Source organism: Galleria mellonella, unplaced genomic scaffold (genome assembly GCF_026898425.1).
Source record: "Galleria mellonella isolate WM207_F2 unplaced genomic scaffold, CSIRO_AGI_GalMel_v1 utg588, whole genome shotgun sequence".
NCBI classification, from domain to species: Eukaryota; Metazoa; Arthropoda; class Insecta; order Lepidoptera; family Pyralidae; genus Galleria; species Galleria mellonella.
The window spans coordinates 444,595-461,152 of NW_026442124.1; the positions used below are offsets into that span (position 1 = coordinate 444,595).

A 16,558-nucleotide genomic window follows, 5' to 3' on the forward strand; every position below is an offset into this window, starting at 1 on the left:
GCACATAAAGGATTAAATGTGTTAGGTATTTGGTAGATATTGAGAACATTATTGACACAAAAAAAAGATATTACTTTTACGAGTAGGTATTATGAATTTTATTTGCTTATTCATTGAAATTCCATGTCATTATAATTTTACTTTCACACAGACGTGTGACAATGGAATGTACCTAAATAAATATTATTTATAACCGGCGCCCTTGTATGATATGAACAAATTGATTAATATACCTATACAGATGCGAAATAGGTCTGTTGCTACTAAGTTTTTTGGACACAGTATGGTACATATTTTTTCGTGTATATTTTTATCCAAATATTGTTATGTCTACGCTTATCTTAGTATCTTAAAATAAAAGTATTGATTCTTCATTAATAAATATTTGGGTTTAATTTGTAGACGAAATTGAGTATAAAGTAAATAGAGTGGCTAGCGGCTAGCATAAATCATCTTAATACATATTTTATAATAAGTTATCTATTATCTATCTAGTTGTCTGGTTAAGTTGTACACTCGTACAATCTAACTAGATGGAATTTATTACTTATCTAAACTCTTTGATTAAGGTAAAATCAACAAATTTAATCAAAAAGTAATGCGTCTGTGAGACCCGTAACTTCACTAATATAAAAGTCTTTCTTGTGACTCAAGTAGATTAAATTAAGTATTAATTATTATTATTAATAATAATTTATTATATATATATATATATATATATATATATATATATATATATATATATATATATATATATATATATATATATATATATAATAACAATTTCCTTTTTATAATAGAATAGTAAAAAGACCTAAAATACGACTAAAATAATCACGCCATAGAAGTGATAAAAGTTGTTTATAGACATAAACACTACCATGTATATCACAGAACACATTATGATGCCAATGGTACCTCTCATGTGTTCCATTCCTAAGAAGTATGATGTAATGCCCCTTTTACTATTAAACAATTACTTCATAGTAAAAATTTAATAATTTTTTTCACTATGAAGCATTTTTGTTAGTATTCTTGATCAAAGAACTTTATTTAATAGCAAATTGTTCACCGAGGGAAGAACATGATTGATTACCGACAAGTTTGACGTTTGAATCATTAGAGTTGGGAATTGTACGTTACTCCTGAGTAATATAATATATTAGGGCTTTACCTAAGGCTTCAAGAAAATCATAACACAACTTGCATACTTTTTTCGATATAATTAGGTATAGATATTTAAATTGTTAACTGTCGAAGTTTAGGCATATGTTTTATACAGTTATAAGTATATTTTGATTTATTGGGAGCAAATTTATTATATAGATAGAAACAAACTTTTTATTCGGTGGAGACATGGGCATACAGTCCCTCCAACAGTGCCAGATTGACTAAAGGTATATTGAAGTGTTGAAGTGTATATACAGTAAAGCTACGATGTCTATCCGAGTACAGAACCAGAGTACCAAAACCCATCCTAGTGCAGAAAGGTGAAAGACAAGGTGTCGTTATATCCTCGAATCTCTTTACAGCTGCATTGGAAGATGTTTTTAAACTCTTGGACTAGAAAATATATGGTATAAACATCAATGGCGAATACATCACTCAACTTCGATTTGGCGATGACATAGTAATCATGGAATCCCTGGAGGATCTGAATATGTTCAATGACCTCAATGGTGTTTCTCAACAGGTAGGTCGTAAGATGGACATGGATAAGACTAAAATTATGTCTAACATCCATGTCACACCTATACCAATTACGATTGAGAACACTACGCTCGAAGTTGTCTATGGGTATGTATACGTGGCACAAGTTGTCCGAATGGGTAAAATCAACATTGACTGAGAGGTCAACCGACGAATCCAATTCGGCTGGGCAAACTACGCCACATCTTTTCATCCAAAATACCTCAGAATTTGAAGATGAAGGTCTTTAACTAGTGCATATTGCCAGTGATGACTTATGGAACCGAAACATGGTCATACACGATTTCCCGTATGTAAAAGCTTCAAATTACCCAGCGGACTATGTAGAGGACTATGCTCGAAATCTCTTTGCATGACAGAATCCAAAAGGAAGATATCTGCAAAAGAACCAACGTAGTCGACATCACTTGAAGGATAAGCAAACTGAAATGGCAATAGACTGGTCACATAGTTCGAAGAACCGATAACCTATGGTGAAAAAAGGTCCTTGAGTAGCGACCCCGTATGGACAAACGCAGAGTAGGATGATTCTCCCCACTAGATGGAGTGATGACCTGAAATGCATTGCATTGCAGTGGATGGCTCAGGACCGTTCTTTATGGCAGTCTATGGGGGAGACTTATGTCCAGCAGTGGACGAATAATGGCTGAAATAATGATAATGATACTATTTATTGTTTTCTCCAAAAGATTATAGTAGTAAATTTATTATAAATACAAACAATTACAAAAACATTGAGAAAACAATAGGCGGTTTTATTGCTAAAAGCAATATGTAGCATTTTCTCTCGTCTCATTTGCATTTAATCAAATTTTAACGCTCAACAAATTGTTCACAAACAATATAAACTCACGTAGGTACTATTTTATTATATGAAGAGAATTCAAATTTTAAACAAAATATTTAGCGAATTTTAATTTTAACACGCATTGGCTACTACAATACTAGTATGCATTGTTGTGTTCTTTTTAAAGATTTTTTTCCTAAATATTATAATAAAGATAAAACGAAAATAGAATATGAATAATAAATAGAATAGCTAAATGTAATATCATATGTCTAATATGATATTACATTTAGCTATATCAGGCAATATCAAGTTAATTTAAATTTTTTAATGAGTGCAAATGGGATAGTAAATTATAATTCTGTTTAAAGTAAGTTAATAAAGCTATGTTAATTATAATCGTTATCTTTTTTTTTATACAACTTAGAATGGCAAACAAGCTGACGGCCCAGCTGATGGAAAGTGGTAACCGTCGCCTATAGACAAGAGCAGTACCATGGACATAACAAAGTATACTGTTTCGCCCATGATACCCCCCATGCATTGCCATTCCTGAGGACTCAGGTGTTATTCCTGTATACCCAGTAAATTTACGCCATATCCCACCCTTCAAACCGAAACACAGCCATGCAAACACAGCTGCTTCACGGTCGAAACATGAATGGGACAGAGGTACCCAAGCAATCGACTTTTGTACAAAATCTCCCTCTGGTAATATCTATATCTTATATCTTATATATATATTTTATAGTTCATTATATTAATTTATTTATGAAATTATTTTATTGTCTATAGTATAGTAGGTATCTACTTATTAGCTGTAGTTGTAGCGTGCATTAACATGTCAGTTAATCTATTAGACTAACAGACTGTTAATGCATTAAATCAGGACAAGTATTCATCTATTATTCATTATCATTTATTTATATGTAGGTAAACAATTTTGAGGAATTGTTTGATTTGATACCTACTGCTGAATTTCACCTTCGTAAAACCTGCCACAAACTAAAATTCCATCCCAACCATCCAGATAATTGGCGATCTTCCATCTTGTATTTTTCAAGGCACTTTCTTTCAAGCACAATCACGCTTTGGAATTAACTCCCAGTAGAACAGTATTTTCAAATCGATACAACATCATAACCTTGAAGGAAAGACCATATTTTTTTTAGAAGACCGGCAGCACACCTGTATTTCCTCCGATGTTGTGAATGCTCATGGGCGGTAATCACTTACCTGATTATGAGCATCCACTTAAAACACACAAACGAACAAATTAGAGGTTTTTGCTCCATTTTGCAAAGTTAATGTGTTAACGATTATAGTTAGACAAATCATAACAACTACATAAGCAATAAAATTTAGGAACGTAGCGTTAACACCGCTACATAATTTTCGTCCTACTTACACTAAGATCTTGCTACTTGTTTTTAATTTCTTACATCGATATTTGTTACACGGACGTAAAAAAAGATCCACTTTGACTTGTTTGCTCTCTTTTTCTTCTTAAACTTTTTCCCTGCTGTCGATAAATAAGGCTAAATACATATGTATATTGCCATGTGGTCCTGGCATAGAATGGGACACCTTTTCCTATCCTGTAGATGTCGTAAGAGGGCACTAAATGAACTTAATGGTCAAAAGATGGGTAACAGCGTCGCTCTTAAAAAATAACCAAAGCCTAATTGTGGTTGCCAACCTGTCTGCCAAGCGTGGTAACTACTAGCAAAAATGTTCTTACGGGGAAGGCCTATGTTCAGCAGTGGACAGTTAACGGTTGGTATAATAATAATAAAATCATATAAAAATAAAAAAAGTTTATTATATCCCGTTAAAAAAATAGTAAATAAAAAAACTATCAGTGTCAGTAGTATTTGCAAGAAAATTTTAATATATTCTAAAAAAAAATACAAAATTATTTTGTACAGAAAATATTATATGATTTGCGTGTCAGTCAACGTACATTCTATGTATATAAGGACGCTAATGTACGAGTATATTTGTTTTTGGGGACAACAGTAAGCTTTGTGAAAGATAAAGAAACTTGCCTACAGCGGTTTGCACAAAATGTGTGCCTGTGCAGATGTCGCTTTATACATAAGGCGTTGCATTAATGATAGTATTGTTCGTAAATTCTGTCTATGTATGAATTAGTGACAACTAGTAACTTTTCCCGCAAATAGTTTAAATAGTTAATTACGGCTGTAATTGTAACAAAATTATTATGAAACTAATATAGAATAAAAGAAAATAGAATTAGAAAACAATAACAACAATAAACAGATTAGAAGAACAATCAAAATCAGTGTACAATTAACAAAGATATTATCACCCTTCTATTCTATTAAAGTTGTTTCTAACAATAGTATTATTAGAAAAATATTATTTAACAGTAGGTCTTCATATTTTTTATAGATTATAAAATTTTATAGTTTATTACTCACAAAATTAATGTTTTTATAATATTATTCAATAATTTATTAACTTCATTAAAAATCTAAATTTGTAAAAAAATACTTTCATTTGAGTCTTTGATCTTCTTTCTAAGTTACTAAGTATGTCACTTTGCAAACAATCATCTAAAAATGAGTGTCTTTTTCTTCAAAAGTTAAGTTTTTTCAGTTACCATTTTATATCCCGGAGACAATGATATTGAAAATATCACCTACTGACAATAATAAATATCACCCATAAGACAAAGTTAACGACGTCCTACATTTAAGACATAACGACTATAATAAAATAGAGTGTCGTTCGTATTAATTGTGAAAGTGACAACGTAACGATTGTATAAAACTCAGATGGGATACTATAGTATAATATACTTTTATCATCACACCGTGCCCCATTGACAAGGAATTCATCTTCATACGCTAGAACAATGTATCTAAATGGTCGCATACAGTGCGGTTTCAGGGAAGTTTTCTCCTGCGAACGCTCACACTATAGAATAAACTCCTTGCCGAGGTTTTCTCTATAGACTACAGTTTGGGGTTCTTCAAAAAGTGTTCATAACAGTGTTTTCATGGTTGGCAACGCGCACGTGCTACCACTAGTGTTGCAAGCGTCTATAGGTTATAGTGACCGTTTACAATTGGACACCAATGAAGGTGGTAAGCATATGGGCTATATGCTTATTTGCCATCTTAGTGATATAAATAATTATGACAGCTATACTGGCAAAATGTCGAGTTTTTGTCACGACCATTTATTACTAATAAAAGTTAACAAAGGTTAACGCACAGTTATCGGAACGATATTTTATTTCTGACAGTTTCATAGACAAATACAGACTACAGCTTCCATTTTTATTATACATATCTCAGTCACAATTGGATTCTACCAAATAACATAAGCAATAAGTACTTTCTTGTAGATAGATACGTACTGAAAATTAAGTATTTATTTATTTTTTTATATACATTCTGATTATCGTTGTATAACTGAAGAGAGTTTGAACCAATAAACAACATTTTTATTTATATATCTAAGTAGCTATCTATAATTAAATAATGTAGTTACAGAAATATTTATAACTCTACCAACTTAATTACTCTAAACATAGCGATAATTTGCTAATGAAAACTACGCTTACCTTACATTATAGATAATGCATACGCATTACGTCTGTTATCGGGTAAACACCCTGATACAAACCTTGTGAGTGCCAACATACAAACAAGTATTATACATACCTGCATCTACAATGCACAAGCATTTTCACTCTGTTGGGTTAACACCCAATTATATTCGTAGTCATACTGAAAATGGGCCTACGCTCCGATGTCTTCCAACCTCCACTTACACGGGAGAAAAGGAATTATTAGTAATGGGTTCTAACATCCCCATTGCTAGTAATGTGCCCTAATTGTTCAACCTCCACATAGTGCTTCCTGGAAATCAACGTAGTTAATCATTTATGATCGCGACACGATTGGCCAACTGACCTGCTTTCATCTTCACCAATCATCTGTCACTAGTGCTTAGCTAGCATATATGTGTCGATAGCGTAGACAGGGTTACCATTTCATTTTCACCTATTAAAAAGAAAATCTTCCCTTACAGTAACCTCGCGACTTCTGGTATCTAAACTAACTAGACACATTTAATGGTCACTGTAATATACACCATCTTAATCTCTACCGCATTACAACCAACACATATTACTTACATTAATATGCTACTCGTGTCCAACCACAGAACTGTTGGCGTATTCTCCATTGCAATAAAAACTTACACGACATCCGTCACCGCGTTCTTAACTGGCCATATTTAAATTATATCCTTTACTATAGGATCATTTACCACGAAGACCTTTGTCACAAAGACTGCAAACTAGGCAATGAAGGGTAATGTTTATTATCTTGTACTGACTAACCGACAACACTCAGTGAATTACTGGTATCGATTGTCATTTCTTTCTTGGTACCACCCACCGTGTCACAATATTACATTTACTAAGATAAAGTGAGTTGTATTTTTAATCTATTGTATTTATGGGCGATTAATCGTCATTTGTATCGTATATTTATACAGATAATGTGCTATTTCGGAGCTATCCGCGAGTGTACTATAATTTATGTTTTTTACAATAGAGAGCGAACTTGAACTTACCGCATACAATTATATTAAATGCACCCATGTGAATACCAAAGCGAGAAATGGCACTAATAACATATTTGATAACCTAATTAATCTGAGTAGCATATAGATTACAATATTATCTAGTATATATCTGGCCCAGCTTCGCACAGATAGTTTCTAAGTAGTTTCTAATACTTTTATACAATTTTCTACTAATGTTATGTTATAAAATTTCAAGTATACTTATTGGAAACAAATTTGTCCCAGTAGTAAAATATATATTGAATAAGTTAAGAGTTTTTTCCACAAACTATTATATTATACTATTATATATATTATTGTTATACTGTTATTGTATTACTAATAAAAATAACTTTGAGATTAATATGAAAGTGTTTTTTAAATAAAAAAAAAACAAGTCAGTTTAAATATGATTGAGTTATGCGGTAACATAAAAAAAAATTATAAGCAAATTGAGTACCTATTCCTTTTTTGAAGAATTTTTTTAAATTGTTTAGAACAAAATAAAAGTACCTAATGTTAGCCATAACATCTAATTGCTTGTAAACTCTTCAGGTGAAATAACATGTCGTTAGTTACGGTACTTACTCCGATAAAGCGTTATTGGTGTAGGTATCAATCATATATATATATAGGAAAAACTCTATAACTGTACAAAGACTAAATAAACTTTTTACTTTGAAGAAACTCGTGTCTATTTTATATCGTAACTTTACAAATACTTTTAATTGCTATAACAACGTTAGATGTATTTTGTTATTGTGGAGCTTAACCAAAAGATTTTTTTTTACATAATTATTGATTCAGGATTATACTCGTAATTTGATCTTAAAACAAATGCTTCTTAGTTACCACCACAGTTTCGAAGACGTTAATATATGAATTAAATATGCAATTGAGGAATTTTGGTTTTGATACTTCAGATATAATGTACTAGCATATTTTAGTATTGAAAATATTATGTTACAATATTCTCTCTCTATGTAAAAAAATCAATTAGGTAAATACGACTGACACGTGCACTTGTTCTATTACTACTTATTTTTATTTGTAGTAAAAGTGAGTAAATATGTAATACAGATAAAATAGGAATTAACGAAATATATTCTTTGTTTCTATTTAGTGCTTCAACGAAACATTATAAAAAAAGAAAACATTTGTTTCAGAAAATGGGACGCAGATACCCCAGCGACCGCCAACTGAAGCGGTAAAAGAACGCCTGTGGCCACTTAGCGTGACCCAACCGAAGAAAATATGTATGCTATAAGGCCTCTAGTTGCTTCCAATATTAGGCCTAGTAGCGTTTTTGAAGTCATTAATAGCACTGAGTCTCTAGTAGAAAATGTAAACATAACGAGGACTAACAAAAGTTTTAATGACGAAGAGTTTATATTTGATAGAACTGATGTTCGCGCTATATTTATTACGTTATACACAATCGTCTTCTGTTGTTGCTTCTTTGGTAAGTGTTAACATTTTTGTTTTTATCTAGGTATCTTAATTTAGTTCTAACTCTCCGATGAAAAACACTACTAACAAACTATATTATTCAGATGTGAGTATGTCCAGTGTTATATTCACCACTGTGTACGGTAGCAATTGATAAATGACTCTTGTCATCCCACCAAAGACTATAGATATAATCTTAGTAAGGATATTTTATATCTACCTTTCAATAAATTTAAAATTATTATTAAAAAAATACTTATTGGACAAAGCCTGTTATTCACTAAACAATTACTTGAATGACAAACGTGCATGGTCTTAGTCGATAACCACCGTACTTTTTAATAATCAAGTTAGACATAGTACTTTATAAATAAATATATATCTACTTATACATATATTAACAAAGACTTAAAAGAGCAACTGCTGAGTTTCTTGCGGGATCTTCTCAGCAGACAACAACTTTCCGAACCCTTCAGCAAATTAAAAAAAAATAACCATTTAAAAGTGCTTGCAAACAAGTCTATTTAAATAAAGATAATTTGAATTTCAATTTATACATATTTATTAACTTCAAAAAGAAGGAAGATAATAATTTGACTATGATTTGATTTCTTTGTTTATTTATAAAATTTTATAAAACAATAAACCGTTTTAAGCTTATAATAATTTTCCATAGATTAAAATCAGTTTTTTGAGAAACCAATTCTTATTACTGGTACCAACTATGAAATAAAGAAGTATTTATTTATACTTTTATTGCACATACAAATTAGGTACCTTGTTATAAATAAATGTGCAAAAGATCTTTTTAATTACACTAATAACGACGGTTCAATTACGCTTTGAAATGTTTCTTTGTCATTCTCTACATTAACTTTGTTATTAAAAGTAGGTAGGTAATTACTGAATGATATAAAAGTAAGCTCACGCTGCCGTTTTATGTAACTTCGAAAAATAAAATAAGATATTTATTTGCTATGATTATAAGAGCTTAGTTTGAAGCAAGTTAAAGTATATTTTTTATAAGTACTCGTAGCAGTTTCGTACGATTCTTTTGAAAGTTAAATACAACCCCATACCACTAGCTGATAACGTAACTTTTAAAATAAGAATTGGTTAAGTATTTTTTTAATTTACCCGTTACAAATATAAGAAGTCAAATTCTTTTCCTTTATTATTTAATTCAAATTTATAAAAGAATCAGTAACGTCTAAGTTATATTTAGTTACATCAATAACATTATTTATCTACTAGTCTTCAGCTACGAGTTCATATACTAGGAGAAATACATAGATTACTTTTTATTTGGATCAATAAACGTATCCTGTTTCATCATATCACATCAATCAATCAAATCTGCTGAACGTAAGTCCTCCCCTAGGGAGGTTTTGTAGGTAGTTGCCATGCTTGGCAGGCGGGTTGGCAACCGCAGTTAGGCTTTAGAGATATTTTAAAAAGTACGCTGCTGCCCATCTCTTGTCCTTCCTCAGTCGACTTTTACGACACTCACGGGTAAGGGTGGCCTACTCTATGCCAGGACCACACGGCAGCATCCTAGTTACCCAGTCAAAACCGCGAGTAAAAACTTGTTATAAGTAAATTTCAGCATCTTATCTAAATTTTAATCATATAATACAATTCTAATTTGTTCAAAATCAAGATTTAGTTGAAGATAGATTTTAATTTCAAATATTGGCACTAGTAATACGATCATATTATAAAGCACGATAAATAGCTAATATTAACATTGATAAAGTCATTCAGGTCAAGTGTGAAGGTACACTGTGACATTGGTAGTTTTAACAATGTTGAAAATAAATGTAACAATAGGCGTTAGGTTTCAGACTTTTATTTATACAAAAAAAGGATAAGTATTTTGTTTTCAGCTGGTTGCTTGCCTCGCCTTCGCACGGGTATACGAGTACTTTCCTATACAATTTTTCAAACATTTTTTGTCATATAAATCTTATCCTGACAATTATAAACACAACGTTAGCTGTTTCGTTTTTTTTATATAAATTAATGTTTATTTCCATCTAAAACTTATATATTTTTATTTCAAATTTTTAAACAAATACAAATTTTGATTGATGCAAGAAGCATTATTTAAAATTTGTAAAGAACACGAATTAAATACAAATTTTTATCCTCGTGACCTCGTCTGCATAACCGGGGTATACGAGTATATAGATTGATGAAATATATTGTTTGACATAAGTTTTTCTTTGTTCTAAACATTGCGTATATAGCTAATTTCATAATACTTGATAAAATCGTAAAACATCAAGAAATAACATACAAACAGAGATATCTAATAAACAAATAAATTTTACGTCACATTTATAATATCAGTTAGTTAACTAGTTAAGATAAAATGCAACTTACGTCTTTTTCAAAGTTCTCTGGTTGAGTTATTACGAACGAGAAAGTTATAAACTAATAAACAAGCATTCTTTAACATTTTTATTAGTTATAGTTATTTTTATTCGATTTTTATTAGTTAAGATTTATTTATATTCTATTGTCCTATTAATATTCAAGCACCTTCGTAACTTGGTGTCTATATTTTATTTTTCTATAGTACTTAGGTAGGTATTATTTCTATCCTATTTATATTATAAATTTGAATTGAAATTTTTTTTTTATTTATTTATAATAATTAGATAGATAGATTTACCAGAAGGAGACTTTGTACAAAAGTCGATTGCTTGGGTACCTCTATCCCATTCGTGTTTCAACCGTGAAGTAGTTGTTTGCATGGCTGTGTTTCGGTTTGAAGGGTGGGATATGGCGTGAATTTACTGCGTACAGAGGAATACCACCTCAGTCCTCAGGAATGGCAACGCATGGGGGGTATCATGAGTGAAACAGTATACTCTGTTATGTCCGTGGTACTGGTCATGTCTATAGGCGACGGTTACCACTTTCCATCAGGTGGGCCGTCAGCTTGTATGCCATTCTAAGTTGTATAAAAAAATAAACTAGTATATATAAGAAACTATGTATATTTAAACTGACACAGAACTCTGAGACATGAGCAATTTAATAAAATTGTTTCTTGAAAAGGCCAATAAAACTTAAGACTTAATTACATAATAAAATGTACTTGTCATTATCATTAACTATATGTTGATTATGAACCATATTTGTTGTTTTTTTAATAAAAAATAAATAGATAAACTAATTTTTATCTGCGGCTTCGTTTGGGTGACTGGCATACATCGATTAACTGGGATAAAAAAGACCGTCTTCATACCAAATACTTAGGAAAGAGGCATACAATATACACGTATTTATATTTTATAACGTGAAATATGACAGATATAAAATATCTACTAGGTTAAAAAATTTCTTCTCGACAACTCAATCTAATAAGATTATTAGGCGATTATTATTACTCATTACAAGCCGTTTGTGTTCCCTATTATTGGTATACACTGGCAAGGCGAATAATGACAGGCGAGAATGAAGTCAGATCAGTTGGCGAATTAAAAATAAATTCACCAAGAATCAAACACAATAGTTTCCAGTGGGACCACGCGAAGATGGACCTGATACAGACACTGTTAGTCCCCATTATTAACAATCCCTTTCCCCGCCTGTGTTCCTTGTGTGTCCACAGAGGATTACGAGGATTTGAATCCCGTGAGAGCATTTTTACCTAGTATATTATATGATTCTCAAATGTAAGATAAAGAAATAAATTAAAAAATATTTTCGAAATGTGACGTAGCATTTTTTCGTACATATCTGTTGCGAGTTAATTGAAACAACGAGGTTGGTATATTTCCAGTGGATATATTGTAATGACGTCAAAATGACGTCACTTCCAAAAATGACTAGTTTGCGTGTCTCTGATACAACACTGGAAAAAATTTCGCCTGCTTTACTAATTTTCGTGAAAAAATCCCAGCATGTATGCATTTCGAAACATACGGTTTTCGTTATAATACCTATTTATAGAACATGTTTCGGTACTTTGGCAAATTAAGGATTATTCTACAGAATTTCCTTATTGTATTATATAATACAATTAAAACTCCATCGTGGCATACTTTAGAGGCGGCGACTTCTCGTCCATTTGTTTCACATAAAATAAACAAAGTTAATGAATACATATTTATGTTTACAGTAGTATGAACTTTTCCAATTATGAGTTTTTATGCGTAATTTTATGATATTGTATGTTTTACTGGAGCTGACGGCAAATAATGTACCCACATTATTTTTGACTGTTTATTGACCACTGTTCATACTGCAGCTATGTATATTTTTAGGGTTGCCATTCGGTTTAAATATGTAATATAGCATTTAAATTACAGGGTACAGAGGCAAAATACCTTAGTTTTTACCAGAGTAGCAACGCATGAATGGCACCATGGGTGTATTATCTGTTGTCCTTGTCTATAGATGATGGTTGTCACTTCGCATAAGGCTATATGAAATAATTACAATTATTTATATCAGTTTTACTCATGTGTTTACCTTCGGGGTTGTTTATTTCTATATCTCTATTTTCGGACTAAATAGGAGTGTTAAAGCATTAACAATTTATTCACTCCTGCGTATAATGAAGCGGTTACAGCGGTAAAACCAATGGACGACTGCTAAGTTAAAAATAGATAATCACGCACAACATCAACCAGTAACAAGAGTCGCTCATCACGACATCGCGAGAACGCCAATCATAACGCAGGAGAAATTTACATGACCTTTCAGGTTTTCAAAATTGTAACTGACTCGCAAAACAAAACTTCAACGCACAACATCAAATTTATATTACATCAACGCTTCAAATTATTATCTATTTTATTTACCCTAGTTAAATCGCTGCAAATACTAGGTGTATTTATTCATCATCATCATCATCATCATCATCATCTGTTCATCATCAAACGCAAGCGCACATCATTAACAGGAGTTTTTATCGTAGGAAAAATTTTCCCTTAGACCTATCACTTAAAACGACATATAACCTGTCGTGAGTTGGATCTGCTTTCTGAACAGCTTATTATGCATCTGCCTAAACGCACGTAGTTCCCCCACTACGTGCGTTAGCGTAGCGTAGGGATTGTTTGCAATGGAGATTAATAGCTCCATTGCTAGCAATATGCCCTATTAGGTCAACCACTACGCGGGGGAACCACGTGGAGGTTGACCTGGTAAACATTGTGAACAATTCTTGTTGAATTCATCACGATGGGCTAACTGACCTGTCATCATTACCTATCATCATTCACTGGTGCCCCGCCGGTGTATACCGATTGGTAGAGTGGGGTTACCGTTCTATTATCACATATTAAAGAAAACGCACGTAGTATTTGTATGCATTGATAACTAGATAGACTAAATATTAATGAGATACTAATATGAATAACAAAATAAAGATTTTTATTATATTTAATGTAAATATTAAATTAAAACACGTGAGAGCTCGAAGGCCTAATTAAGCAAAAAATCTGATACCCAAATTAGAAGATCCAAACCACCGAACTGGACCTTTCAAATGATTTAATTATTGTAAATGAATATGTATAAATTTATCTGAGATCATTAAAGTAAGATTTTATGATAATTCTGCTAATTACGAGTATAAATGTGAAAGTTAGTAAATTTATCTGGTTATATAATTAGAATTTCTTGGACGTTTGTTACTTAAAGGGTGGAATGGATTTGAACTAAATTTGGTACACCGATAAATTTTAACTTAAATAAAATTAACACTTAAGATATTTTTATCTCATTCACGAGAAAGGCTGTGGAATTTAGCAATTATTATATAAATTGTGAGAAAAAGTTTATAAAAGCGACATTTTTTGTAGGATTCTATGAATTAATTCCTCGTGTTTTACGGTCTACGACTGACTACAAGCATTTTATTTGTTATACTCATTGAATCTTGAACAGGTTAAAAATGCGAAAATTAATAGTGTATTCGATTATAAATAGGTAAGTATTTATTTAGTTTGCGTATCATACAGAAATTTTACCTAACATTTTTTCATGCTTGACCTAAAATTCGTACGTATTTGTAGAATAAATACACCCTCCATTCACTCTTGCTTTTGAATTACTAACCACTCGAATATAGTAAAATTATAATTTTTTATTAAACGGGAAATTCAAATGAAGTTTAATTCGACCGTTTTTATTAAATTGCTAATATAATCTAATCGAAGATAATAATGATTAAGTACGTCATAGTTTAGTTACCTCAAGATTTTTTGTATGTTTTAAAAGATACTTTATTGATTAAAACCATAAAACTGTAGATTTTCAAATCTATATTTATGGGTTAACGTAATTATTAGGCGAGTGATAAAGCAAATCATGATAATAACGAGGGAACTTTACTTAAAAGGTTTTCTAATTGTAAAAATAATAAATGTCGATCACACGAGTTCTTTGTTCATTCATTTTCATTTAAGAGTTTCCTCTTGTCGGTGCAACTAATTCATGCATCTTCCTCCAGCCAGCTCTATCTCAGGCCATATCCTTTATCTCCCTATACGACATGACGCCTAGTGTTTCCTTTATCTGTCCCATGTAGTTAATCCTCGGTCTTCCTCTTCCTCTTTTGCCCTTTATCTTTCCTTCTATTATGTTCTTTGTTATACATGATAATATCATGATGACTTTGCCTGTACTAACAGTATACGAGGCACCAGTGCGGGATGATAGGTGAGACTGAAAATACAGATCAGTTGGCCCATCGTGGTGAATATAGTTAGAATTCAGCACGATTGTTTTCAGGGGAGACCACGTGGAGGTCGACCTAACGGTATATAACTAGCAATGGGACTGTACGTCCGTATCAATCCCTTTCCTTTCGGTCAATCGAGTTTTTTTAATGGTTGATAATGAAATGTTAACTCCATCTACGTTATCAGCATACGTTGGCGGATCACCAGTGACAGGTGACAGGTGAGTATGAAAGCAGGTCAATTAGCCTATCCTGATGAATTTAACAAGAATCGATCACAATAGTTTTCAGGGGAAACCTGTGGATGTTGGCCTGATAGGGTATATAGCTAATAATGGGAGTATTTGACCCCATCACTAATAATCCCTTTCCCTCTGATCACACGAGTAGGTAGATAAATAGATATACTTACTATTGCTATACATATTATAATATGTAGTGATAGGGGGGGGGGGGGAGGAGGAATTGTCAGTAATGTAGACTAATAACGACCTGATAGGGTATATTGTTACTAATGGGAATTAGTAACAATATACCCTATCAGGTCGACCTCCGCGTGGTTCCCCCGGAAGCCATCGTGCTGAAATACAGGTGTATTCATCACAATGAGCTAACTACCTGCCTTTCCATTTTCACCTATCATCCCTCATTGATGCTACGCCAGTTACCATTCCATTATCATCTATTAAAAAAAATATGTAGAAACATTGAAATTTTCATGTTTGTTATAATAATAAAAGTCGCAGGTTAAAGCCAGTATGCAATAAATAACGTTCTATATGAAAGAAAATATTTTTTCGATCTCAATTCTAATTTCAAAAAAATTCTGTCAATGAATACTTATACGTGTCGTGCTTTACTGATTCTAACATGTTTTTATTTTAAAACAATAATCAAATTGAAACAAATAAATGTGTTTGTGTTACCAGCCGGAGGCCGAGCGGATGTTGACACATTCGCTGGCACCGTGAACTGCCATCGACGTTTCGACACATTCACCCTGCTCTCGGAAATTACTTGTCTATTCCAGTGACTGATTGCATGTAAAGTAACGAACCTATAAGTCGACTGGTGATTGGTGTTTTAATATAAGTTTTCCTTTATTATTTTACATCTTTATTTTAATACTGGCGGCTCGACCCAGCTTCGAACGGGTGGACATTTTTACATTTAAAAAAGTGGCCATTAAGACTGCACACGCGACGGAAGCTTAAAAATGGAATAACTTCTCTCGTTTTCCCAACATTTCCCTTCACTGCTCTGCTCCTATTGATCGTAGCGTGATGAAAAGTATACTATAACCT

At 32.0% G+C, this 16,558-nt stretch overlaps 1 protein-coding gene across 1 annotated transcript in view; it reads left to right on the forward strand.

Annotated features, from left to right (window-relative positions):
• Nucleotides 1-16,558, forward strand: part of LOC113510313 (trissin receptor) — a 130,060-nt gene that overhangs the window by 59,255 nt on the left and 54,247 nt on the right. The window contains exon 2 of the mRNA XM_052899592.1: nt 8,269-8,564. Within this exon, the coding sequence (XP_052755552.1) occupies nt 8,357-8,564 (208 nt within the window). The 5' untranslated portion in view covers nt 8,269-8,356. The remainder of the gene's footprint in view (nt 1-8,268; nt 8,565-16,558) is intronic.